This window comes from Paralichthys olivaceus, chromosome 7 (genome assembly GCF_024713975.1).
Source record: "Paralichthys olivaceus isolate ysfri-2021 chromosome 7, ASM2471397v2, whole genome shotgun sequence".
Taxonomy (NCBI): Eukaryota; Metazoa; Chordata; class Actinopteri; order Pleuronectiformes; family Paralichthyidae; genus Paralichthys; species Paralichthys olivaceus.
In genome coordinates this window covers 16,394,084-16,420,513 of record NC_091099.1, presented here as the reverse complement: position 1 = coordinate 16,420,513, position 26,430 = coordinate 16,394,084, and the positions used below count along the sequence as shown (strand labels likewise).

Sequence of the window (26,430 nt, the reverse complement as noted above, 5' to 3'; positions counted from 1 at the left end):
ACTTTGCACACTCTACTTTGTCCATTAACTCTATGTTGTGACGAGGCGAAGCCCAAATTGAAATGTTGATGCTTTTCTGCGAGTCCCTGGCACCTTGAAATACAATAATTGCTGCAGCTGTGCCTCAGCCAGACAAATTTATTGGGCAAACGGGCAAATTCTTGAAAACCACACTTAATTTTCACTCCTGCATTCTCCTTCCTTCATGTGGACGTGGTGCCCAAACATAACATTGTTTTTAGCTCCAGTTTGTCTGATTCTGCACAAGTCCTAAGTAATTACTGCGTAATAAAGGTTTGAGGTTAGCCACCCAGTGACTAGCGGGGGATCTCCTGCCTTCAGGCACAGGAGGAGTGAATCTTAGCCCAGGAGCCAAAACTACAGCATTCCTCAGACTACCCTTACTGCCGCAAAAATTGCCCCTTTGCTTTTCAGCTAATTCGACAATGAGTGGGTGTAGAGTTCTGACGACGTAGTAAATAAAAAAAGTGTCACATTTTTATTACAAATGTACTGTGAAGTCCATTGTTATTCTGAGGGAATGGAACGCAGTCATGGTGTTTGTGTATGAGTTCGTGTAAGTCTGACCAAAACAGGAAAAACTCAGTAGACAATGGAAAAAAGAGGACAAGTGATAGAGCATTTGTATTGAATGTGTGGTCATGTACATGAACTGGTTTTATGATTTTTCCCATAAAAAAGCAGTGAAGGGTGACACGGAAGGGCATGGGGAATTCTCTCATCAGAGGCTGGCATGCAGTCATCCTGTCTGCTTGCTACCACAGCTCTGACCACACCAACCGCCAGACACCCCGGCACAGTGTACAAACACTAACATCTGTCTCCACAACTCCCTGCCTTTATCTGTCCATCCTGTCTTCATTTCTCTCTGATTCAATCCATTCATACTCCCCCATGTCCATCTGTCTCTTACTTCTCCAACAACAACCCAGCAAAAACAAAATTTGCACTCAGTATACCTCATACCTTCACCAAGGCCGAACAGTCCGCTTGAATTCATCATAAATTCAATTTGTACACACTCATGTCCCAGGAGGGTTGGGTACCAAACTCAGTCAGGGTACCGACTGAATTATGTCAGTACTGCTGGGTGCTGTTTCGAGTTCAATCAATCTGTACCAAATTTCTGTACCTTTGAGCACATCTGGGTGAGAGAGTATGTATATGCGAGTGAGAGTGAAAGAGAGAGTGTAAGGTAGATAAAGAGAGAGAGAGAGCAAGACCATGTGACTCACCCAAGGAACATGATCAGGCCAAGCTCATTTCTGATCAGTGCACACAGTCAAAACAATGGCCGAGTCGAAAGTGATCTCAAGTGTGTTTACACTTTACTAAAACTAATGCAGAGAATGCTCAATGCGATATTAATAAAGCAAAATGCAAATCTGGCCGAGGCAACACCTCTAACCTGAGGAAACACCATGTCAAACATAAAATATATCTCAAACTGATGAGTGTACCGTGTTTAATAGCCTGAAAGCTAAGTCCCTGCTGAAGCTATCATTAGCAGCACTGCAGAAGTTGAACCTGCCATGGATGAAGAAACTTTATGTGAGGCATCAAAGACTTAACTGACATCTTCCGGTAATAATGAATTAGCTTGTTGGTTAAGTTGTTGTTGGAGAAAATGGGCTTTAAGACATTAAGCTAGCATTTTTACTGCTGTTAGTGTTAGGTAAACAGTACAGTGGAAACCTTTTATAGTGATCACTTCTCCGACTGGTGGAGGTTGAACATTGTTTTGGTTATACAGAGAAAGAACCAAATTCCAGGTACTGGTACCGGTACTGGTTCAAATGTGAATGGTACCCAACCCTATCAATATGCCTGATTTCTTTCAACAATATACATTAATTATTCCCTGGGAAGTTGGTGAAAATGTCAAACATTTTGCAATTTGAATTTCCTGGATGTGCCCATTTGCCTAAATCCCCATCAACATGTAATGGGTTCTGTGTTGGACCGTGTTCCATCTTTCCACCAAGTTGAAAAACAAACCAACCAACCAACAAACCCACTAACCAAAAGGGGCAAAAACATATCTTCCTTGGCACGGGTAATAAAACATCTACCAACTTAACGGTCTTGTGATCCAAAATAAAAAAATAAACATTTAGAAATCCTAATGTGCACAGTCATTTGGTGACACAGTGAGTTTTCATTCTTCCCATGCTGGAGTTGATGTAGGTTCCTGCCCTGATACATCTGTCAACCACATGTTCGCCTAGGCATCCGTCGCTCCAACAGCTGTACACAGCTGGAGAGAGTGCATGTGCTCTTGAGTGAGAGTGGCTTTGCTTTTTGAGTTCAAAGTGTGTGTGTGTGTATGTGTGTGCATGCGTGTTGCTAACCACATCTATCTGTGTCCCCTATATGCCTTCATTGTGGGGGATTTGGAGCCACACCGTATCTTAGAGACTACACTAAACACTCATAAAACTCCCTTGAGGAGTTGCATGACCCTTTCGTCCTCACAAATGCTTGAATATTTGTCACAATAACAATGAACATCAGGCTGCATCCCATTCCATTATTGCTCCAGTGCATTATCTTCAAAGTATTTTGCTCAAACACTGGGTCTCTTGAGCACAACGCTGTCAACGGGTTTGCATGAGCTCATTGATGAAGCTCTCCCCCTCTGGGAGCATCTCACTTCAGGCCTCACAGGGCTGAAGAGCCTTCAATCCCCTGATGTGACACCTTGTTAGAGAGCATGGTTTACAGACCAACCAGGCTGCTGCCACTCCATTTCTCAAAAACATCCCATCGACCTAAAAATGTGCAGATGAATTAAATAAAGGAGAAATAAAAACAGTAATTTAGACAGTGGGACTATGGTGGCAGTAACAAACCATGCTTCTGTTTCTTATTCAGTTAAACATTATTTGTGTGTTCTTGGGGCCACATACAGTAGAGAGATCTCTTCAGCTGAGGACAGACTGAGTAACTGTTCTGTGAAACCTGGACAGCATCTCTGCTTAGCTGGCTACACATACTGTAACGGAAGGCTTTGCACTCAGATGCCATGCAGAGACTCACAGTCCCACAGGCTGCTGCCTATCGGTCTGTGCAGCCCTTCCCTTAAAACTTTTCAAATTAATGAGAGTGAAGCAAAGGTGATGCAATCCTTGCTTGGACGCCTCCCCAGTAAACAGTGCTGCCAAGAGTGAAGAGCTGCCCTGGCTGGGGTGAAGTCAGCATCTTAGGAACAGTGGAGTTAGTCAGAATAAGTGAGCCCGCTGTGCAGCCGTTCTGGGCCAGTGGCCCTGTTCTCTGAGGACTTCTTTATGGCTGGTCCATCGCCCCTGGAGAACCCCCACCCCGTCACAAAGGGACTCCATCCGCCCACACTTCATCCAAGTTTAAAAATCTTAACTTTATCCTTGTTGCTTTTTTTTTTATCCTCTACTGTCTTAGAGAATGCACTTGTCAAAACAATTTTGAGACTAAATTAATTAATTGACAGTCCAAATGGATGCTGGTGCTGGAATGCTGATAATATAAAACACAATACAACAACAACAACTAGAATATTAATATGTTGTAAAAGATCTGGGTTTTTTACAAATGAACAAAATTGAATTACACGAACATTTCCAAAATTGTTTTTCAAAATATGTATTCATAAAGAACTTTTCATTATTGTAATGAGAAGAAAATATGTTTTTGGTCAATTAAATTTGTGTCCTATTCAACTGCACCACTCAACCCTGCTGACCCTTTGACTATTAATAAGTTGCTCATTGTTACTGGAAGTTTAGTTTTGTCTCTCTAAGGCCCTTACTTATATTCTCGGCTTTGCTCTCCAAAGTCTTCCCCTCATCTAACCTCCAGTTTTCTCTTTCTCTTCTTTCAAACATCAATGAAAACCCATCTGGCCAAACTCATGGTCACATCATCCCCGACTCCTCATCCATCATGGCCTGTCACAATGGGAGCGAGGAAGTGGTCTAATACTCATTCTGGGAACGGATGTGGATCACTGAGCTGGGCTGTGCTTGCTGTGATACACCATACTCCCAGCACTGAGATACGATTTAGAGGATCTGATGGTTTGTTTGTGCTATGAAGGCGAAGGCGCAGCAGAGCTTGTATTGGCACAAGGAGCATGGGTAAAGAAGCCAATTTTACTGTGTTATCATATGAAGACTTACCAAAGCCAAATGCGGCTGGAGCTGGGATGGGAGCGGACTGGACGGGTGTGGAGGTGTAGAGGCCAGTCACCAGCAGACCATCAAATGATACACTGGTAGAGATGGTTACTGAAGAGAGGGAGAAAGGAGAAATGTTAACATTAGAGTAGAATCTGAAATGATTGTCACATAACATCCAAATAAAACATCCATCTCTCATCTATACTGATTATCCTTTTAAAGGGTAATGGAGGGAGCTGGAGGCAGCCGACATAGGGCAAGAGTACACTTGGACAGCTCGCCAGCATATCACAGGGCTGACATTTAGAGACAAAACATCATTCTCATTCCTATGGTCAATTTAGAGTCTCAAATTAACCCAACCTCATTCTGCATGTCTTTGGTGCCCAGAGAAAACCCACACAAACACAAGGGGAACATGCAACTCCACTCACCGGTATTCGTACCGGGAACCTTCTTGCTGTGTGGCCACAGCGCTAAATGTAATATATCAACTGCTAATGTTTTAGCAACCATACTGGTTACTTATAACTCATAAGGGGGATATAAACTAATTTTGTACTGAATAGTTGTCAGAGATCGCAAATACTTAGTTATCAATATGTGATATCCATGTGTGTGGACAGGAAGTCTGAAAATGTATACACAGACAACATATCCAGATCCCTAACATCCTGCCTGCTGTTAATAAGCACAGAGCTCAGGTGGTAACAGACAGAAATATAAAGTGACCATTAACTGGGAAGCCTATGACACCAAACACCCCGCAGGAGGGAGCAGAGGAAAGAGCACAGATGTGCAGGCAGGTGTTAAAGCAACAGCAACAATGCCTCACAGACACACACATACCAAATTAGAAAACCTGCTTAACAGGGGGCTCAAGTCACGTTTAAAGTAATTGAACCAACAAGAAAACAGTATGTTCACATCCCCTTAGTGTCTGTCTCACAGCAAACAGCACCAGAATGTGATCTAACTCATCCTGAACAAATTACAGAGCTTTAATCAAAGCCTGTCCTTATTGACAGTCATATTAAGGAGAGTGATGAGCTAATTGTCTGTAACCCTGATAGCTTCACTAAGCCTCAACGTGTCACAGGTCAACACAAACAAGCAGGAGAACAGAAAACTGCCGCTCTGTTATCCAACTGCACAGATCTATATCTTTAGTGTATTCAGCAGCAAGTTAACTATTGATCCGCCCAGTAAACAAAGACCCTGAGTGACGGGACCACAGAGCCGGATGCATCACTGGAGGAAAAAAGAGCTGAGGCACTGGACAGCTTCCAGCCAGACAGATCAGAGCACGGGGGAACATTCTGCGGCTCAGAGGAGAACGCGCTAAAAAAATATGCTTTTTAACATTGAGGTTAAAATCCTTTGCACTTGGGAAAGATGGAGGCATTGTTATTTTCTGACCTGGAATCCCTCTGTATTTTAAGGGGGGAAAACTGAACAGGGAAAAGCATGAGACACCCGCGGCGCTGGTGAGTTTTTAGTAACAACAGCTACATGTCAGTTTGGGTTTGGGGCGTTCATTCCTCTGGGCTTGGTGTGTTTCGATGTTGGAATCTGGGCAGAGCAGACTCCTGTGTGGCCCAGTCTCTGCTCTGTCTCTGTCTGTCTGGGTGACTACATTAACACACTCACACAAGGCGCCCAGCTTTTGTGTGTGTGTGTATTGTTTGTGTGTATTGGATGTGCTACACCCTGTCTTAAAAGCAGAGTTCAGCCCAGCTCGCCTCCATATCAAAGCCACAATAATTCATCCCACAACTGTTTTTATTATATCCAGACGTTTCCTCCTCTCGTCTACTTTCACAGATAAATGGGGAACTGACGTGTAGCTGATGCTCTAATACCATATTTCAGATGCTCCATTACAGTTTAAATAAATACACAGAGAGCAACCAACATTAGTTAAAGCCTCATTCATTGACAATGAAGAATTCAATTTACTACTATACTATTTATGGATGAAAAGAAAGCTGTTTGCAACTTGGCCCATTCAAAATATTCTGCAATTGAAATATATACTAATGACATATATATATATATATATATATATATATATATATTAATTCGAGAATTAAATACAACATTTCATATGTGTGCAGATATTTCTCTTTTGTATGAATGGCTCTTAAAAAAAATGCTGCGAGCAACAAGTAACTGCCCTGTGTTCCCCTTTCTTATCAACTGTAAGTACTGCCAAATTCTATCGATGCGTGTGGTGTGCACAAGAAGCTGTATTATGGGAAAGATATATTTTGCTTGGCAACAGAAGTATTATCATATTCAATCCATGTTGCGCAGAGCACCTCTTGCACCGCAATACCCACAGAAAGCAGGGGAAAGAAAAAAATGCTTCTCTTTCAAACAAGCAATTATCATGTTCATATTGTGAATATATGTGCTTGTCTTTTGTGCTATTTTCGTTTAGCAGAATACATTATCTACTCAAGCAGTCCAATCCAGAGTGTGGTGAGACATGCTATCAGTGTTTACATTATGTTGTATTGATCCAAGGCCATGGCATGATGCAGTATTTAATGGAGTAATGGACTGGGCTTAATGCACTACGTCGGACCAGGCTTCGACATCCTCAGTACACACAAAACGTTCATTTCTGCATTTCCCCTGACCTGCATCACCAAGGTTACACAGACTCCATTACGCCCCATAGACACTTGCCAGTGGGCTACACACACAAAAGATTTTTTTGCTGCTTTCACCATGCTGTTTCTCTCTTCATCCATCGCTTACACCTTTCTTGGAGTCTTTCTCGCTCAGCTTCACTCCTATTTTAGAAATCATGGTTTTAAAGAAATGCTCTCTCCTCCACTTTCCCTATCCACTCCCTTCTCATGCGTTTTCTGCTCCCTCGCAGCAATGTACCTGAACTCTGTTTGATGTGGAGGTCGAGGGGAGAAAGAGTGGAGAGGAAGCAAAGCTGGGGGCACAAGGTTACAATGTTAGAAAAAAAAAACAAGAATGGGGGCGAAGAAGGATAGAGATAGGGAGTAGTCGAGTAGCCCATGGAGAGCTGCGCTACCTGATCAATACAAATGAATGGTTTGAATTATTTAGACATGCCTCTAACACCCCTCTCTCACTCGCCTGTGGAACGCATCAGATGGATGAACCAATCAGATGAGATCAGATGAGATGAGATCCAATCACCTGTGGGGGTACTTCACACACACACACACACACACACACACACACACACACACACACACACACTCTTTAAAACACACATACACACACACGCAGATCTGAAGGAGGAGGCTGGCAGCCTTTGATGGTAGCCCTTAACATTCTAGTCTATACCTCATTTCTGAAAACCGTTCACTTGGCCGAGGGGGATAAGGCAGGAATGGGGGTGAACTTTTATCACCAACACTCTCATCCAACACAAATAATGTGTTTACATATGTGCACTTTTGTGTGATTTGTAAAATTGTGTAGACAAACCTGGTGTTCGACTTATACAATTGATGAAAACATCTGGACTGAATTTTTGGTTTTTCTTGTTGCAACACAGCAAAGAGATATGGCTTCAATATGGAACACGTAAGATGAAATGCGATTGTTAGATAAAGCGACATAAAATTCATTACAGGCTTTTTTATAACAAATAAATTACAATCTCAATGTATCTTATTCTGGATATGATGCAGTATGTCTGGTTTCTAAATTAACTAACTAAATTAACTAACACAAATAAATACTTTAATTCTGTGGCGATTATCATAGTATTTGTTTCATATATTTGATTGCCAGATTAGAGATAGAGGATGGGTTGGGTGGCGGCCGAGTAAGACCAATCAACTTTAGCCCTACATGAAAAAATGCAGACCCCTTCCCCATTCAGTTGAATGGAGCCCCTCCATTAGAATAGAGGGGTGCTAAAGTGAGTGTCTTGGGCCAAACAGTGAGGGGTCCAAAAACTATTTGAATCTGGTTCAAGTATTTCAACAACACAACATCATCTAGCAGGGCCAGTAGGATTACTTTGTAATGTTCACGCTGCAAAGTTGCTATTTGATAACTTTCCAGAGTTGTAAGGTTCTGTGTGTGAGAATTATAAACTGCTGTGGAGTATTTATTATGTTGTCTTATAAACCTTACAGCACATAAGTCTAATACTCAAACCGGACTTCCTGGAAGTGCACCTACACTTACAAAATACTCATTACACTGTATGAAGAGCGCTCATACCCACATACAACTGCTTATACTTTGTACTTGAAAACACCACAGAGCACATCCCTTGGCCCCAAGCCAGCATGTAATATTAATGATGCGATGTGGTATGCCTCATTACAGACACACATAACCGTGCTCCTACTCAACTATTGATGGGCCGGGGGCTTTCTTCACTTCTCTGGATCCACCAGGAGTAATGTTAAGGCACCACACACAACACAGTGCAACAAAATACAAATTCACAAACATAATGCAAAAGTCTCTCAGATCTTGATCACATGCACAATACAAGGACTAATCAAAAATGGAAAATGTGACAAACTATGCAAAACTCTGCAAAAATCATACAAAATATTTTCTAGTATTATTTATCTGCAGAACACTGTATTCCTTACTTTGTCTCAACATCAATTTTTTTACATTTGGGTATCTAATATTTTAGCTAGGATTTCACCTGACTTCTTCTGACTGCATTAAGGTATTACTTGAGCGCACAAATGCTGTAAAAGCCTTCTCAACACAGCACACAACAGGTACAGAAAGAATTCAAATTTTTATAAGATACTTGAGTACATTTTAAACTAGTCCCAAAGATGTGTGCTGTTGCCTTAAGAAATTAATGTACCTATGAGTAGACACTCAGTCAGTCAGTCCTTTATTTATAATTCCAGCAGTAAGGGTGCGACGGTGATTGATGGATGAATTTGGCCAATTCCTCAAGAATAAGGACCAAGCATATTGAACTGTGAAAAACAGACCAAAGTGCTGCTCATGTTGGAAATTCTAAACTAATGTGAATGGCTCACTGTGTGCCGCTCCAGTAATCATGTTAGGGACCTGAAAAACTGGGCCCAGTGGCATCCTAAAAGCAACAGTAATGTCTCCTTATGGTGTAGCGAAGCACAGTCGGCACTATGGTTGGCAAAGCTTGGTGGCATGAGCTCATTCTTAGAAAACAGCGTGTTGAGGGATTAAGGCGGGAACTGGACAGGAAGTCTGTATGCTCTAATAGAAGACCTGATTTACGGAGAAGCTTACTCTACTTGCATTGAAGTCCCTGTGTGGTTGGCATGGCTTGAACAGTTCCTTTCTGCTCTTTGTGTACAAACACACCCACCAGACTTCCCCACACCTACACTTTACTCACTCTCAGAAAAACATTAAGTACTTCAACCTGGAAAGGCATGATGTTCTATCAAGATTGGACTTGGTAGTACTAGGAAACCTAAGACAGAAAATATCAGTGTCTGCACTGTATCACATGAGTTACAACAAGCTACACAGTGGCTAAAATAATTTGTAGAATACAAGAAAAGAATGAATGAATTTCTGTTTTTTTTCTCCCAGTGAACCAGGAGGATGCCCCCTTTTGTTTCCAAATGGATGGAGGTTTTCTTGGCAACAATCTGGATAAAGATAACCAACCATCTGACCCATATCCCACTGGCAGACACACACATGCCCCAGAGAGGACCAGGAAATGAAGGCCAGACCAGGGGGAAGCTATAATTCCATCTGTTTCTGTGGTCATGCCAGTGCCGGGGTGCCACTTCATTCTGAGCTTCCTGAAATGGTTCAAACTGTCAGTCAGCCGCATGACGCCATAAAGGATCAGTAGCAGTTTCTACTGGTACGGGAAAGAAAAGATTGGTCCTTTAGACTGACAAGTCAGACAGAATCACTTAAGTATGGATGCTTCTCTACAGTTTCAGAAGATGTGTGGGAAGTGTGTTTCTGCACATGTGTCATGCGGTGTATCAGTCAGGTCTTAGAGGCATCATTCCATTGCGTAACCTTCTGGCACCATCCTGGCCTGCTGGCACTGCCATCTGCTGCTGTGAAACACTAGATCACAGACAACCTATCAGCCGCTGAGCTTCTACAGGTCTGCTTATCTACAACATCTCCACCATGATTTGCGAACTGGCAAAATTGATCGCTTAAGACAACTTTACAGGTCTTTAATAGCTACCAGAGATTATAACGTGCAGCCTATTATTGTTCTTGGTCCACTCTGCTTTGTTGAGGTTCTACTCTGAAGCCTTCCTGCCTGCCCAACTTGGCTTCACCCCTGCAACAGCCGTGGAGAAAAACAGGAGTGAAGAGGCAGTTCTATCACAAGCATCCTGTTCCTCACACATAATCTGCTTCACAATCACACTTCATTGTGCCGCTTTTATACGATAGTCTGTTTACATTTATATGGGCCTGTGTCACATGCTTGAACAGGAGCAAGCACAGGTGTATGAATTATTCTAACAGAAGCCTCAGTTTATGTATCCTTGAGTCTCCGGAGTATAACATTTGAACCTTTTTTTAAATCAGTACTCTAGGAACACTTTTTGCATATAATCTGCAAGTGATCTACAAATAATAATACTGTACATACAATATATTACATATACATATTACCTGAAATTTGTCTTGTGAGAAGGACACAACCTCTAAAGTGTATCAGGTCAATCAACAAGGCAAAATCTGTTATGACAGAACGTTTTTTCATAGTTTCTAATGGAACATTGCCTGTTTCAGAGGAAGCACATCACCTTGTGACAACTCAAAGGCTATTCTCTTAACCTGAGATTGGCTTTGATAGGAAATCATCTCTCTGGTCTTTCAACATTATTCATAGGCTCATTGAGCCTCAAACAGCATGCACATCCCAGCTAAGTACTGATCTCTGTTGTGAGACACTAAATGGGTTTTGATCAGCTACAGTTCTGTTATTTGGACTTTGTCTTGATCAGTTTTGAAGAAGATTTGATAGTATGAGAGGAGACAGGGTTAGAAAGCACTGCAGGTTTTAAGAACAAAGGACAGCTTGATACAAATATTCAGAGACCTATCGCAGCGAGCGAAGTTATCATGCTCAATTATTCATTGAACCCCACTTATAGGTGTTGTTTTACAGAACATACAACATTAAAGGAATATTATTTAACATAAGATACATAATTGGTGGTTACAGTAAAAAGGTAATATTGTAATAGGGTTCAGAAACGCCAGGATTCTTTCCCGCTGTCGCTTGGTGACTGCCAGGACTGGAGTGTGAGTTGTCCTTATGATCAACACCATGTGTTCATCCATGTGTGCAGACAAAGAAAAAGCTTTAGCCAACTAGCCCTGACAAGCAAAGCATCACTAATCAAAGCAGTAATGAACATGCTAATTCTTTATCAAAAGTTGAAGTGTTTAACAAGCAAAACATAAACCAGGTAATATAATATAATGAGTAGTACAGGTTACAGGAGAAAAGTTGCAACAGCCTTCCCGAGAGAAAATTCAAGGAATGTAAGAAAACACTAAAACACCAGAATGCCTCAAAAACTATTATCGGACCCAAACCACAGCTTCTTACGCAAGGAAACACACAACCCAATCTCACAAGCACACACTCTAACAGTACATGTATGGATAGATTTGTTTTGTGTCACTGGCCAGTTTTATGTGTAAAGAGAAAACTCATCACATGGTAACCTAATGCTACAGAAACATGAACACACTCAGGCATATATAGTCAACCAGTAAACCAGCTGTGACAGTAAATATTTTGTTCTGTTAAAAAACTCCCTTTCCATTGCACCTGCTCTAGAGGGTGCTGCCCTGACAGGAACCAGGAAGGAAGTAATGAGGTCCGAGCTGTCAGCCACAGCCACTATATAACCTCACTGCCTCAGGGACACCAGGCTACTTAGCCTATGTGACCTCCATGTCCTGTGCCACAGCTGGACTGTCCCCGACCTCCCAGAACTCCCATTAGCCCATCCCAAACTACTTCACAACGGAGTGAATCATGATCTGGATTTGTCAAAACAAGGCCTTGAGAATTCGTACAAGGAAGAGCAGCATCAAAAGAGTGTCGTCCTTTCTGTCCACTGCAACCTCCCTATCCAGAGATTTACATCCCTTTAACAACCATCATACCCACATAATTCTGAACAAAAAAAGAGCTGCTCTTTAACATGGCAAACAGAGATGATGGGTAATGTTCTGCACAATAACTGCAGGGAAGCCACTTTAGGAACACACCACTTAATTGGCCAATGTCAACACCAACTTAATCAGAGGGGTCTGCAGCGTAATGGCCAATATTGTCTCTGCAAAAATGTTTTAGAAAATGTTCCCATTGACTATCCAATATCTGATATGAAAGTGATCATCAAAGCCCCTCCGTCATTAAAACCTCTGTTCTATCCAGATCACATGCTATTAGTTCAATCAAAAGATAGAACTCTAAGCAATGCAAGATTCTGATTCGCTCTTTGAGCCATAAATACTATTCAGTCTTAATCACTGAATAATATCCCCTATACCAATCAAAAGAGCATAGACATTTAGCTGTCTTTAATCAATCCCGAGTGCACAAAAGTTTATGCATAATTCCTGCATAATGCTAAGTGGCTATTTTATGGAATTGAATAACCTGATAAACAATAATGTATGTGTCAAGTGGTCAAAACCACAGAGTAATCAATAGTCACTATAGAATTTGCAGGCGTACAGCGCAGGAGAAGCAATTTTAAATAAATTAAGTGTACTGGAGTGAAACTACAGAGGGAGTCTCGTCCTACGTCTCAGTCTGCGAGACAGGCTGTGGCTGGTAACACACAACATGTACCTCTCCTCACATTAAAGGAGATGAATGGACTAAACTTAATAAATGTCAGTGTCTTGGAGCTATTCAGTGTATGTTTTATTCAAATGACTTACAGTGCTTCTGTTGAATTATTTCCAAGAGATGAAATGGCATAAAAAAGTAAGTACTTCATTTTCTTGATGGACTTAAAAAACATATTTAAAAAGAAAAAGCCTTTTTTGCTGAATTACCATCTCTGTATTTCAAACATTGCATATTCCAGGCTCACTAAGGCTCATGACATGAAAGAGAATAAGTAAGTATGTTAGCACCAGGTGCACCTGCCCTCATCTTATCCATCCTCATGGGCTGACACATCAAACTACACATTTTATCAGAGTATCAACCTGGACTTTTGAACAACTTGAAATTCATGAACAGCAAAAGACACGGTGCTAGCTTTCTGCTGGACAGCAATAGTACAGAACAGTACATAGCACATACAATCTTCAACAAGGCTGAGTTTTATCATTATACAATTGGGCCTTCTAGGGGCGTCTTCATTCCAATGTAGAAGAAGACATTTTAACTTAAATGCCCTGTTAGAATAAAAATTCCAACTCTATAAGTGCATCAAACCCAGTGCTTCACATTGATTATCAAGATTGTTGCAGCTCACCATATTCTAATTTGCCCCACCACAGTTTGAAAATAAACCACAAATGTTTTAAAACATCTCATAATAACAAAAGAGATCTCTAACTAGGTTTTTGCAGTGCTATTTGCAGCAGGATGCCAAGTGCTGGCTCACGAAAACTCGCACTTTGGTCCATGACGTCTATTGCATGAACTTTCACTCTTGTGCACGTGCACCGCTGTTACCGCCATAGATTGAATTAATTCAGTGGGGAGTGCTGAAAACGTTTGAAGTATTTTACATCATAGCTACCAATTTATTTTACTGTCTGTGGGTGCTCTTATAGCTGAGTGTCTGACCTCCAGGTGCAAATGCAAGAAAACGTATAGCCACCACAAACCTAAACCCTAACCTGCAGGCCCAAACAACTACTTACTATTCAAATTATATCATCGGGAGCAACACATTGGTGCTAATGTTTGGATCAGGTGACTGACAGCAAAGGTCCCTCCAGTTGATCCAACCATGAAGTTTTATATCAAATCAATATAAATTTAGCCCGGCCTGTAAACTGGGACACCCAGGGTTGTTGGCATGTGTAGCAGGCAGATAGATTTTTCCTGATAAACAACAAAATTACCAACAAAGACACTTCCTAGCTCACAATGATTACAAATGTGAGTACTGTTCTGCTAGCTTTCCATGCAAGTAAGAAATGACTGGTAAAACAGCAAATCGACAAGACTACCAATACTTTTGTATACTTTTCAATACTTTTCTCTCTTTGCATTTTTGGTACATGATAGTGATAGACAACATGAGTCTGTAAACATTATTAAATCTGTACCTAGTTGAGAATGCTTACTGTCCTGAAACATCTGGACACGTCTCCCTTTTGCAAAACCTGCTCTGCTTGTTCACAGACCTCGTTGTATGCACATGTACTGTATATGTGCACGCAGGAGCACACATGCAGGCTCTAGCTACCCCCGTTATTCGAGGCTGACAGCAGCTCCAACCATGTTCCTCCATTCACAGATATAATAACTCTAACATGAATAATGAAACTGTCACTTTACACAGAGGTTCAATTTACATCCCCACTCCGCCAGCCCTTTTCAGCATCTCTTCTACTTTCCACTCTCATTCTCACTTACACAATATTTACATCACTGCGTTCCATGTTTCCTCTCTATAATTTAAGAGCTATAAACATGTCTACAACAATTTGGATACTAAAAACTGTGTTTTGCAGACGTCATTTTCAATCAGAGGAGTAGTGCATTAGATAATCAACAATGGGTCAACAGATCAACAACAGATCCAAATTTTTCATCATGTATTACAACAAATCAACTGATGTAACAGGAGTTTCATAAAGATTTGATCCTTAAAATACTTAACTGTACACAGATAGACAACAACTGTTGACCAGCTCATAAATGTGAATCAGTCCTCAGTTTGAAAGTTATCCTAGAGTCTGGCTAATTCTTTAGAGAAGTCAAATATGTCCTGGGAGCTGGAGAGGACTGCAGGATATTGTGCCTCAACATTTTGCTCTCCACTCCCCACGCTCTCTTGGCATGACAACTTGAGATTATGACCAACTAGGTGAAAAAGCACTGACATTAGTCAAAGCCTGACGTGCTTCCATAGCTTTTGGGTATGAATGTTTGTGTAGAAAGGGAGTTGCACATTGGTGTGGAGGGGGCTGCAGAGTACAGAGGGGAGAGATTGATTTCTAATTAACAAGCTGGTCGCAGTAATGAAAGACTAGATGGTCTCTACTGGTAGTGGATCAATGGGGAGCATTTCCCTTGACATCTAGTCTTAATCACACCAGCTCGGCTTGGTAAGAATGCACTCATTGGTGTAATTAATACTGCATCCAGCTCCACTCTCAAACCATCATTCTTCTGTCTTAACCTCCTCAGACCTTTGCTTTCACTATAGCTCGGATCATTAAGTGACTCCATCACTTCATATCCTCTTCTGTCATGATTTAATGTCTGCATTTAAACAAATGTGTTGAGACATGGACAAAGACATTGAACTGTTTATGTTCAGACAAAGTGATCTGTGCTAATCTAGCTGTATAGGTATAGGGCATGTTTGCATGCATAAGTACAGAATATGAAAAATGGTTGCAGTTTATAGGAGGGGATATGTTTTAAAGTAGTCCACCTAAAATTCAGACACACAGTTGCAGATATCAAGTTTACCTGTACACATTACTTATCTTAAAACCTGTGCCTTTGCTTGAAAAGTACGCAATAAACTAGATGGGCTCTTAGTAGAGAGCATACCTCTGCCAAGGCCCAATAGTCCCCTTATGAAACCACATTTAAATTAAATAGATCTGGATTTGTATTTGGGTCTGCACAGAAATTGCACACTCATAAACCCCCCTAAACATAACAATTTGTTTCATCAAGATCCAGAGAGAGATCTGGGAAATCAACGAAAATACCTAATTTTTCAACATAAAAGAAAGTCAAAGAAAATAATCCTGGATGGGCCCCTTGATCAAGATCCACACAAAATGTAATGGGATCTTCCCTGACTCATACACCACCCTTCTACCAACTTTTGTGGTAATCCATCAGGTTGATTTGTGTAATCCTGCTGTAACAGACGAAAACATAACCTCCCTGGCAAAGGTAATAAACGAGATTTCCATCTCCAGAGGGGGCTGTGGTCAGTGTTGAGGTGTCTCATTTCTGAGCACATTCTCTGCTTCACATTATTTTTATTTATTTTTGTTGCAATAGTTAAAGTGAGGACAGAGATTAATCTTTGAGAGAAGAACATTGTCGCTATCATTGGACACAGCCAGTGACTATGGTGTGAATTGAGGCAGGAAGGTGAAATCTCATGCTGTTGTCTGACAAAACTTGTCAAATCAAACACCTCCTCGGCTGAGGTGTAAAATACTCTGATCAAGTGGGTACTCCTTATAGTTTATTTAATATGTAGCTAAATTAGTTGATGCACCATTTCAAAAGGGACAATTATTTATACTTGCATTTCGTAAATCTTGTAATGTATGTATGTAATCTTTCTTGTCGTCTATTAGGAGAATCACTGTGAATGTTCTAACCCTGAGTCAGAGCTCACTGATGACACATGGACCTGTGGGGGCTAGAGGTATGAGGTTATATATGTGGGATTTCACAACAGAGCATCAGGGGCCCTGTAAACACCAACCCCCTCAACCATGCTGTCATTTTCGGCAGAAATATGTGTGAGCTTGTGTGTGCATGGACGTGTAATCTGCCTCTGCCAGCCTGCTGTGTCTCTGAACAGAGAGGGTCTGGTTGTTTGAAAGAAGCTGGGGCTGAATGGGGGGTTGGGCTGGAGCTAATCCGCCTGTGCCACGCGCTGTGTGCCCAGCACCCAGCCAGTTGCACCACGCCGCCTCCTCTGTAGTGGGTCCACTGGAGCGCTACAAGGCCCTCTGAATGCTATCAGCACAGACGACACACTGGGCCCCGAGCAGGGATTACAGCTCTCTCAATGAAGCCGCCAGTAGGAGGATCCAGAGCAAGAGGAGGAGAAGAAGGAGGAGGAGGTACACAATCCTCCAACAGGAGCTCCATTCTCTAGAAGGAAGAGGCCATCGGCAAAGCTGACACGCCAATCAACAGCGGCTGGGAAACCACCCCATGAGAACAACACGTCCAGCAGGAAGGATGGGAAGCAGGGAAAAAAGATTTTAAAAGGATCCATCACTTTTCAAAATCCGGCTTAGAGCCACTTGGTACTCCTTAAGGACAATGAACACTGGCTCATTGTTATAAGGTTGATTTGGTTGGGAACATTAGCATGAGTTTGCATAGACATGTCACACGAAGAGCTGCTGATGGAGATTTCTGACAAGTTAAAAACAGTGATTCATGTGTACAACCTGCTTGTTAAGTAAAAGTAAAGAGGATGAGGCAAAGGAGAGGGGGGAGGCTATAATGTGGCAATACAAAATATTTAAACAGACTCTGGATGGGTGTGTCCCTTGTGTTTTCTGTTAGAAAACTAACACAGTGTGGTTGAGATTCATTCTCACCCTTAGGTCTTATAGAGTACGTCTGTGAGCTGGTGGTCTATTTCCCACAATGGTTTACCACACAGATTTATTCACGTTGCTCATCATACTTATTCTTCAGTAACAACAAGAACAAAACCAATAGTTTTGTGCTTTAGGTACAGAAAAAAATCAAAGAAAAAATGTCTTGTGCTCTGAGTTCAATCTTTTAGAGCCCGTCCTATCTAAAACTTTACCCTCCAGACACCTGAAAAGGCACACATGGTAAACACAGCAAGTAAGTACATACTAGAACAAATGAGAGTCTAGCATCTGCCCCCCCCCCGCTTATATTATTAACAGTGAGGCACTCCAATTCAGGCAAACCCCCAACAGGCAAGCACGCACTCCAATATCCTGAAAATACTTATGCTCACTCGTCTACCCACTCATGAAAGTTACCAAAAACACTGCTCACATTTGCCTGTTAAGAGCATTCTTGTTTTGGCTAGAAAATGAACCCCTTGAGGAAATTGAAAATAAAAAATGTAAAAGCTCTTTGCCACATGCCCAGATCCGGCTGGCACAGGCACACACTTCTGCCTGGCATGGGTCCACTCACTGCCTTCAATTTGAGCTTTTCCTACCACACCTGGTCCCATGCTGCCATCAGTGTGGCACCAGCCTGGCAAAAGCTGACAATGTCACCGTTATCTGAGGTGATTTGCTGTGCTCTGATGCAGTGAATCGATTTACTGTAAATGTAGCATATGCGTGGCATCCGGCCCTTCTCAACTATCATGTCTTCAAATCCTCCGGAGCTGCTGGAACTCTCAGATTCTTTGAGGAAATAACAAAAGAAGCCACAACAAATATGTCTGTCACTACCCATTTGTTATACCATCATTACAGTGTCATAGTATGCACTAATAGCAAATGCATGTTCCTGTGAACTTGACAGAGCCATTTAACATCTGAAAGGAGGAAAATACCAACCCATGTTCACGTTATCATGTCAAATCCTGGTGTAACATTGACGCAAATGATCGTAATAGCCTGCTGATCAGGACATTTGTGTTTAGCCAGTGGAACATCTGACCTGTCTCTATGTCATGATGGATCACCCACTAAGAGCTGAGTGCTGCGTGCATGGCCAAGCGTGCATGTGTGACAAAAGGAGGATTCCCGATGAATATCCATTCTCATTTTTCGCCCATCTGCTCCCTTGTATAAAGGAAACTGGCATATCTCAGTGAATACAATGCTCTTTAAATGGTTCATCATTCAACGTCCACAAAGACAGAACATCCAAACACACCCAGCAAGCCCTTGCAAACAGTAATACACTTGACACACTTCCCTCTACTCAGTGAAGTGACCTATTCAGACAAAGCAGCAGGAGGCAGAGAGGCTGAAGAGCTGGGAAGCTAATGAATGCATGGATTTGGACCATTTGAAAGTGCGAGTGCTGTCCGCATGTTGCTTTTCCCTGGCTCACAAGAGAGCCCTATTAAACCATTAGCCCCTATCCCCTCTACTCTTTCCTCACTCGTACTTTAGTGTCCCTGCTCCCCTAAACGGGATGTCTGCATAAAAACTAGGCCAGTCTTTTGATGGTTCACTGACCAATGCTTGCTGCACCGTAAGAAATACTCAGAGTTTTCCGGCTTTTTTAAAGTAAATGTAAGTTGAACAGAGACGTAAGGAGCACTTGGCTGTAGGACAGGACGAGTAGAGACACCAGCCAAATCTAATCACTCTACAAGAACAGAGCTCAAAGCATGGCAGCACTGACAAGAAGTGGTCAGAGGTCAGAAAGCAGACCTTTAGTAGTCCCCTCAGAGGTTAAGTGGTGCAGAAGGTGATGATGACATCCAACGGGCTGCATAAGTCCCACAGCAGATTGATGCCATCTTGGCATTTAAATTCAGGACAATGACAGATGCGGGGACCTTTTGTAAAGACTTAGGGATGCGCCCTGTGTTTTCATGATGTCTCGCTGTGGCTTCACTGACATGACCTGGTGTATGGAAAGATAACATCTGCTTTTCTACAGCCTTGCTGGGGCCTGGAGTCTATGACCTTCACTTCAACATAACTGACTTGTTGTTTTATAGGCATCAGTCAATAGCAAACTCAGTGAAAAACTCCCAGAACCACGAAAAGTAATCAATTTTAAAGATAGATAAAGGGCTTTTCCCGCTGTGAAGCGCATTGAGTCGTTTCTGGTGGCTGGCAGAAGAGCTGCTGTAGCAACTCGCAATGTCTAATCTGATAGGTTATCATGGGAAGAGCTGATGGCATTTTGTGGGGATGAATTTATCTCTGAGTTCCCATTAAAAAATTCATTTAGTGGCAATGTCCAAATCTCCTTGAACTGTATATTGACTCATTTGTCTTCAATAATTTGCACATAAAAAGGTCCCTGGAACAGGGACTGCAGTAGAGACCATTGACAGATAACCAATGGTCATTACAGCCTTTACTGTCAAACTGTTCTCTAAGCAGCCTCTGTCACTCTCTCTTGCACCTCTGTTTCGCCTCCTGTTTTCTATTGTGGACACACTGCTGAATCCTATTGAATATATGTTGGTTTTCAATTGTGTGTGGGTACAATGAATATGGTGAGAGGGAGAGCTACGCTACCAATTTGAACCTTCCTGCCTCAGCAGGGACTTGTATAAATGGCTCATTCAGTGCTTTAACCTGAGATGTATACAAACTATATCTGCAAATACAAATACAGTCAATACAAGCACATTTCTTTTTAAAATAACAGACTAATTGACACCAGACAAAACAACGTGTTCTATCCAAACATGTGCTCTGCTTGAAAACCACCGGAATGATAAACAGAACTGTAGCTTTCATCGAAAGTGCGCAAGCATCATTACAAAGTGGGATGAAATCGACAGAAATAAATTATATAAATTCCATGACACACAAAGACACTCAATCAATCTCACTGGCCCCATTTCTGCTCATGCACCTCAATTTCAAGCTATTCTCCAATGACTCGCAGAGGACACAGCACTGCTGTTCCATTCCCCAACCAATCTTTTCCATTGTGCTTTCTAATCTGACTGTATAACTGGGTAGAATGATGTCCCCCTATACTCTCATCTGAATCCAAGGTGCTTCACTGGAAAGACCGTGTTTTCTGATTCTAAAAAAAGCCTGTTTGCCTCTTCCTGTTCCCCCTCTGCTGTGTCACCATCCCTTCTTGAACATTGTTCATCTGTGAAAATCAACGATGTTTTCAAAGCAGGAGAGCAAGAAACAACAGGAATGATAAACAACACTCTTTGATTTACTGTTAAGAAACAGGGCTCCGGAGTTTTTTTATTCTGGTGTTGCTTCCTACAAACATGTGGTTGCTGTATGGTGAACATATCATATTCTTACAACAGTGTTAAAAGAGGTCTGATCAAAAAAATAAAGAAATAAAGTGCTGTTTCCTGAGTTTAACAAAAGTAGTTCAAATGAGTCATATGGTTATTTAGAGGACAGACCTCAAATTCCAGAGTGACCTTGCTTCTTTTTTCTCCTCTTTCTGTCCTCTGAAAGATAAGGCTGTATGTGGGCAGTGTGTCGGTCACTTGTTTCCATTTGTCTGGAACAAGGATTGACCCTAGAGTCTCCAGAAACCTTTTCACTTCTCCTCCTTCTGTTTCCCTGCAGTTCAGACTCATCTCCACAACATTTCTGTTTCCATAAGGTCTACTATGACCCTGCCAATACACCCACCCTCTCAAACATTTTAAACAGAGTAACACAACCTCTCTTGGTCATTTCATTCTGATAACTAAACACAGTGATCACATCCATAACCAACACACAGGGCAGATACGCTGCCCACACATGGTCATATCACTTAAAAGCAACAGAGAAGTAAGAGGCAGTGAGGTCAGGTCAAAAACCCAATTACTGTGGGACAAACCGGCCTCACAGTATCTTCCCCGTGCTCGGCAACCAATTCTAAGGTGGTTCTTCGAGACACCTATGTCCTCTCTCTTTTATAAGGGGTCATCTGTCTCTCTTATTTTTCTAACTTTCCCTTCCTCCACAAACAACCTCTCTCCTTCGCGCTCTTTCTTCCGTTTTCTTTTCAGCCCTTCGACCACACGGCCAGCATCTCTAATGTCTTCCGCCCACCATTTCCACACGCAGCTCTTTCAGTGGTTTGATCACACATTGCTTTTAGTAGATTAAACCAAATGTAATCCAAAACTAAAGCCCTGGGAACACATAAAAAACAATGGGGGAAAAAAAACAATTGACCAAATAAATGAAGCATGCGGAATGAGAAAAGTTCATTCACTGAAATGAATGAAAAATGTTGCAATACTCCCTTTGCCCTTTTCTTTATATCATCACCAGATGTACGGTTTTTCCTCTTTCTATCTTTGTCTCTTATTGTTTTCAAAGTAGGCGACTACATGAAACATCCAAGTCTGTACATATGCAGCCCACAAACCACTCAATTTCTGTCACAATGAGCGAGGCAGTGCCCGTGGTACGGACATGTTTACATGGATGTAACAATTAAAGTTTGAGGGGATGAGAGCGAGGTGGAGGAGATGCAGGAACTGGGATTACTCCTGCTTGCACAACTACGCATAAACAGCCCGCCACGTTTCACTCGCTCACTTGCCATTCATCCTTACATCCCCAAGCAAACTCTGTCAAAACCCTACAAATTTAACAATGAGCTGCTATCATCATGTGCCAAAACAGCGGAAGGAGAAAAAAAGTGAGCAGCTTGGAACATTGTCTTTTTTTTTTTTTTCGTGCAAGCCCCGCTGCTGGTATCTTATCAGCTCAATCCTCTCATCGTCATTTAAATCTCCCCCTACTCCATCCGATCCCATCCGTGGCCCTATTTAAATCTCTCCCTCCTCCCAGTCCACCACATTTCTAATGCTAATTATTTAAACCTCTCCCTACGCTCTATCCCTCCCATCCACCAGTTAGTTATTCAAATCTCTCTTCACCCGCTCTCCCTACAAGCCCCGGCCCCAGTTAAAAGGTGCTTGGCTGAAGGGTTGATCCGGGCTGTTGTTTTCAGACAGAGGATAATACTGCTTCTTCCAGACTCCTCTCTTCTCCTGCTCTGTTATCCTGGCCTCCTCATATCATTTTTCTCTATATATACAATTACAGTGCAGCACATATCCTTTTTGCCAGGGGTTTATTTGCCATGATGACTGGAGGCAGTTAACAGAAAACACCAAAGATGGGATTAAGAAGATACAGGCAATGTGCACAAATTGTGTGTATTTAGCAAGCTAGATAAAAAAAGTAGTATACTTAAAATGTGTATACATCCAACTGTTTGAGAACAGGACAGCTGCATGGGAATGTGACCTTAGTTGCACTGTTTTGGCCTGAGTGGGTCACTGTCCCCAGTGTTAAGTGGCAAGAGAGTGACTGAGCAATGTGACAGTTTGGGAGGTCAGAGGAGATATTTTTTCCTAGACCAGGTGCCAGCGCATCAGTGTGGGAAAGGAGGCAATTATCTAAGTCTCCTCTTTTTTAATTTTTAATCATCAGTCACAGAATCTCTTTATGTTGCGCTCGGTTTGTCCGTTCGCACTCGCAGTTTTCGCACTCTCACTCCCATTCAGTTGGAGGGATCTCGCTCTTAGTCTTGTGGAGAATCCACCTACACATGGAGCACCAGGATCACAGCTCACCACCAGAGCTGCTCGCAGCACTGAATAGGAGTCCCACTCAGCATCACTACACTGATTACAGTTACATAAATACTGGTTTTCAACAGCCGCCCCACACAAACTGCACAGTCCCACCACAGCACATGTGTGAACGAAAACAGGAGAAAATGCAGTGCATGTGTAATTCTTGATTTGATTGTTTGATATATTTAATGTAATCCATCTTATGCATAATAATACATTCAGCACAAAAAATTGTGAATTCATCAAGGAAAGTGAATTTCTTTCATAAAAGGAAAGTTATCTAAAAATGACAAGTTGTATTTTTACATCCAGTCAAATTTACAATTACATCAATTAAAAACATGATATTAATAACTAATAAATGAATTGCGAAAAACAATAAATCCCATTCTTCTAGCATGCAGCAAAAAAACAAGTGGAAGTAGGTGGTGTGCTCACCTTGGTAGTCTTGTCCAGGGGTGTAGGCAGTGGGGTTGCCCGTAATTTGGAGGGTGAGCAGCACCTCTCCCCCACCTTCTGCCACCCCGGCTCCCTCCAGCTCCCCATGGTGGGTGCACAGGAAGAAGAACGGGTTGAAACGTGGGTAGAAGCTCGCTGGGGGTGCCCCGAAATCCATGCTGCTGCTCCCCAAGACTAGGGCCAGCAGGGCACAGCCTAAGGCACCCCCGAGAGAGGCCCGCACCGTGGCCATCTGCCCTCACCAAGCGAGGGGCTGGGGAGGTGGAGGTGGGTGAGGAGAGTGATGAGTGGGAGCAAGGACGGCACAGGTAGAGTTCCCAAAGGACAGCTCTTGGAGTCCAGAGATGAGTCAAAAGTCCAAAAGTGTGTGCGTGCGTGAGAGTGTGTGTGAAATTTAAGGGTGTGTGGGCTTGTCTATGAGGAAAACTGTAAGATCTCTGTTGTTCTGCTTCCTCTCCCTGTCCTACCTTCACTCAAGGGGAGTTCAGAGCTTCGCCTGTGCTGTCCTGCTCCGGCGTTTAAATACCTCACCCCTCCCTCTGTTTCCGTCTCTCCTCCCACCCTCCCTCCTTCCCTCTCTCTGTCTGTCTTTCGCTCTAACACCAGCTCCACGCATGCTGTATGCGCTCTACGAGACGGCCTCCCCTCCTCTCTCTCATCCAGCTCTTCTCTCCTCCCTCCTCTCTCTCTGCCAGTCTATCACTCTGCTTTTTTCCTAAATCTCTTCCTCCCCCTCTCACTTCTCTCCTTCTCTTTACCTCTCACTAAATGACTGTGTTACTCCACTGTGCACTCTTGTATCCCTCTCCTGAGACCTTGGCTGTCTTATCTCAATGCATCTATTAGTTTCTTCATCCCTAACCAGCCCTCTGACAGATCCTTTTTACTCTCCTCTCTCTCCTTTGTCTTTTTTTTGCCCATCCACCAGACTGTCTCCTCCTTTCCCACCCACTATCACACCTCCTCTCTCCCTCCCTGTTCCGATCTCTTCACCTCCCTCTCCTTCCCCTCCTTCTCTGCTGCTCTCTCCCTCAGTCCCCCTCCCCTCTTTCAATCTCCCTCTCCCTCTTTTTCCAAATCCAGACCTCTCAGTTTCTCCTCTTGTCTTCAGCGGCACTAAGATTTGTTTTTCTTCTTGTCTACTGTTGCTTTTTTTTCATGGGCTTTCCATCAGAATCTCCTTTTCCACAAGATTCTCCAACTTTTTCCCCCTGTCAGAGCACTGAGCGCTAGCTCTCCGCTCTAGATTAACCCACCACTGCACTGAACACACCAGCTATAATGCTCACCAAATGATAAATCGGTATTTCTCTAAGAATCTGTACACACTCCATGGTCTCACTATCTCCTTTATCATCCAGCAAAACATAAAAAACTCTCTTCATTTAGGTACTACCTCCATGTCTGTCTTTCCCTGCTCATCCAATTCTTCCTCTGTGAGTAGAGGATATACTTATTCTCCCTCGATAATTCCTTCTGCAGACCTTGTGGAAAAAAAATTAAGTTTCTGAGTGCACCAAAAACACACACTAAATACTACACAATATCTTCCATGGTACAAAGCTAAAAGAGAAAAGACACATTAAATAAATTATCGCAGTGAAGAGGAGAACTTATAGAACTTGTCGTTAAAGCCACTGAGCCTCTCTTCTGGTCTCTTCAGCAGCCTGCTGGGTCTGTGTGGTTAAGTGCCCATTACAGCCATAAACAGTCACAAGCCAGCAAGCGACACACACACTATCAGCTGCATCATGTTCGAGCAGCCTGTCTGACCCACAGCAGGAGCACACAGCCAGGCCAGCACAGCCAGATGCTTCCACAGAATAAACCCTGGTCTCTCTCTCTCTCTCACACACACACACACACACAGCGGCAACATGCACGAGTGCTCTTATGTATAAATAAACACATATAAAATGCATATATTGTATCTCTGCATATTTCTTGCATTGTCTTTACGTTTCATTTGAAGACATAAGAAGCATTTTCAAGATTTATATTTGGCTCAAGTGAAGTAGTTCACCTGCCAGGACAGCTGCTGTTCCCAGGCCAGCTTTAGTCAGCATGTTTATCCACACAGAGGTGCAGGCATCCAAGAGGGCGGGACAAAAAATATTGTGCAACTTTAAAGTTTCTGTCTTTGGAAGCCTCTGTGCTTTTTATTAACTTACAAACTGCTCACCTTCTTGCAATGAGATCACACCAGTCATTATATTATTGCACAAGTATACTCAGTAATCATTACCACATTATTACCAGATGAGACAGTTTAGATGATATTGTTTTCATTAATTTCATAGGCTACCTTTGGCAACAAATTCCAGACAAAGTACCTTTCAACTAGGGACAAAAGTTGTGTCCATTATTGAGGAAAAGGTTTAATTCTGAGTCATTGATTAAGATTAAGGGGATGGTTAGAGTAAGGGCTTTTTCACGTCTGATGATCTGATTCATTGTTTATTTTTGATCCAATAAGTTTTGGTTTCACATTGCAATTTAGGGAGCAGACAAAGGACTCCAGCAATCAATGCCATACTCGACATTGATTAGTTTGTAGATGGGTGTGCGTCTGATGTATAAACGTTGTCAATTTGGTGGGCTGCAGTCATTCTGTTTAAATTGAGAAATCATTGAACAGATTCATTATGTGAATT

At 42.3% G+C, this 26,430-nt stretch overlaps 1 protein-coding gene and 1 long non-coding RNA gene across 3 annotated transcripts in view; one reads left to right on the top strand and one right to left on the bottom strand.

Moving 5' to 3' along the window:
- The window catches only part of reln (reelin), a 270,001-nt gene extending 245,680 nt beyond the window's left edge, over positions 1-24,321 (bottom strand). Inside the window, exons 1-2 of one of the 2 annotated variants that reach the window (XM_069528562.1) lie at positions 23,756-24,321; positions 4,176-4,283 (exon numbers count right to left, since the gene is read on the bottom strand). In XM_069528562.1, the coding sequence (XP_069384663.1) occupies positions 4,176-4,283; positions 23,756-24,008 (361 nt within the window). In that variant the 5' untranslated portion in view covers positions 24,009-24,321. The remainder of the gene's footprint in view (positions 1-4,175; positions 4,284-23,755) is intronic. The other variant, XM_069528563.1, reaches the window with a different exon arrangement.
- Positions 9,161-13,063, top strand: LOC138410823 (uncharacterized). Its single transcript, XR_011243440.1, has 2 exons — positions 9,161-11,435; positions 11,980-13,063. It is a non-coding gene; the product is annotated as an uncharacterized lncRNA (long non-coding RNA).
- Positions 24,322-26,430: the final 2,109 nt, after the last annotated feature.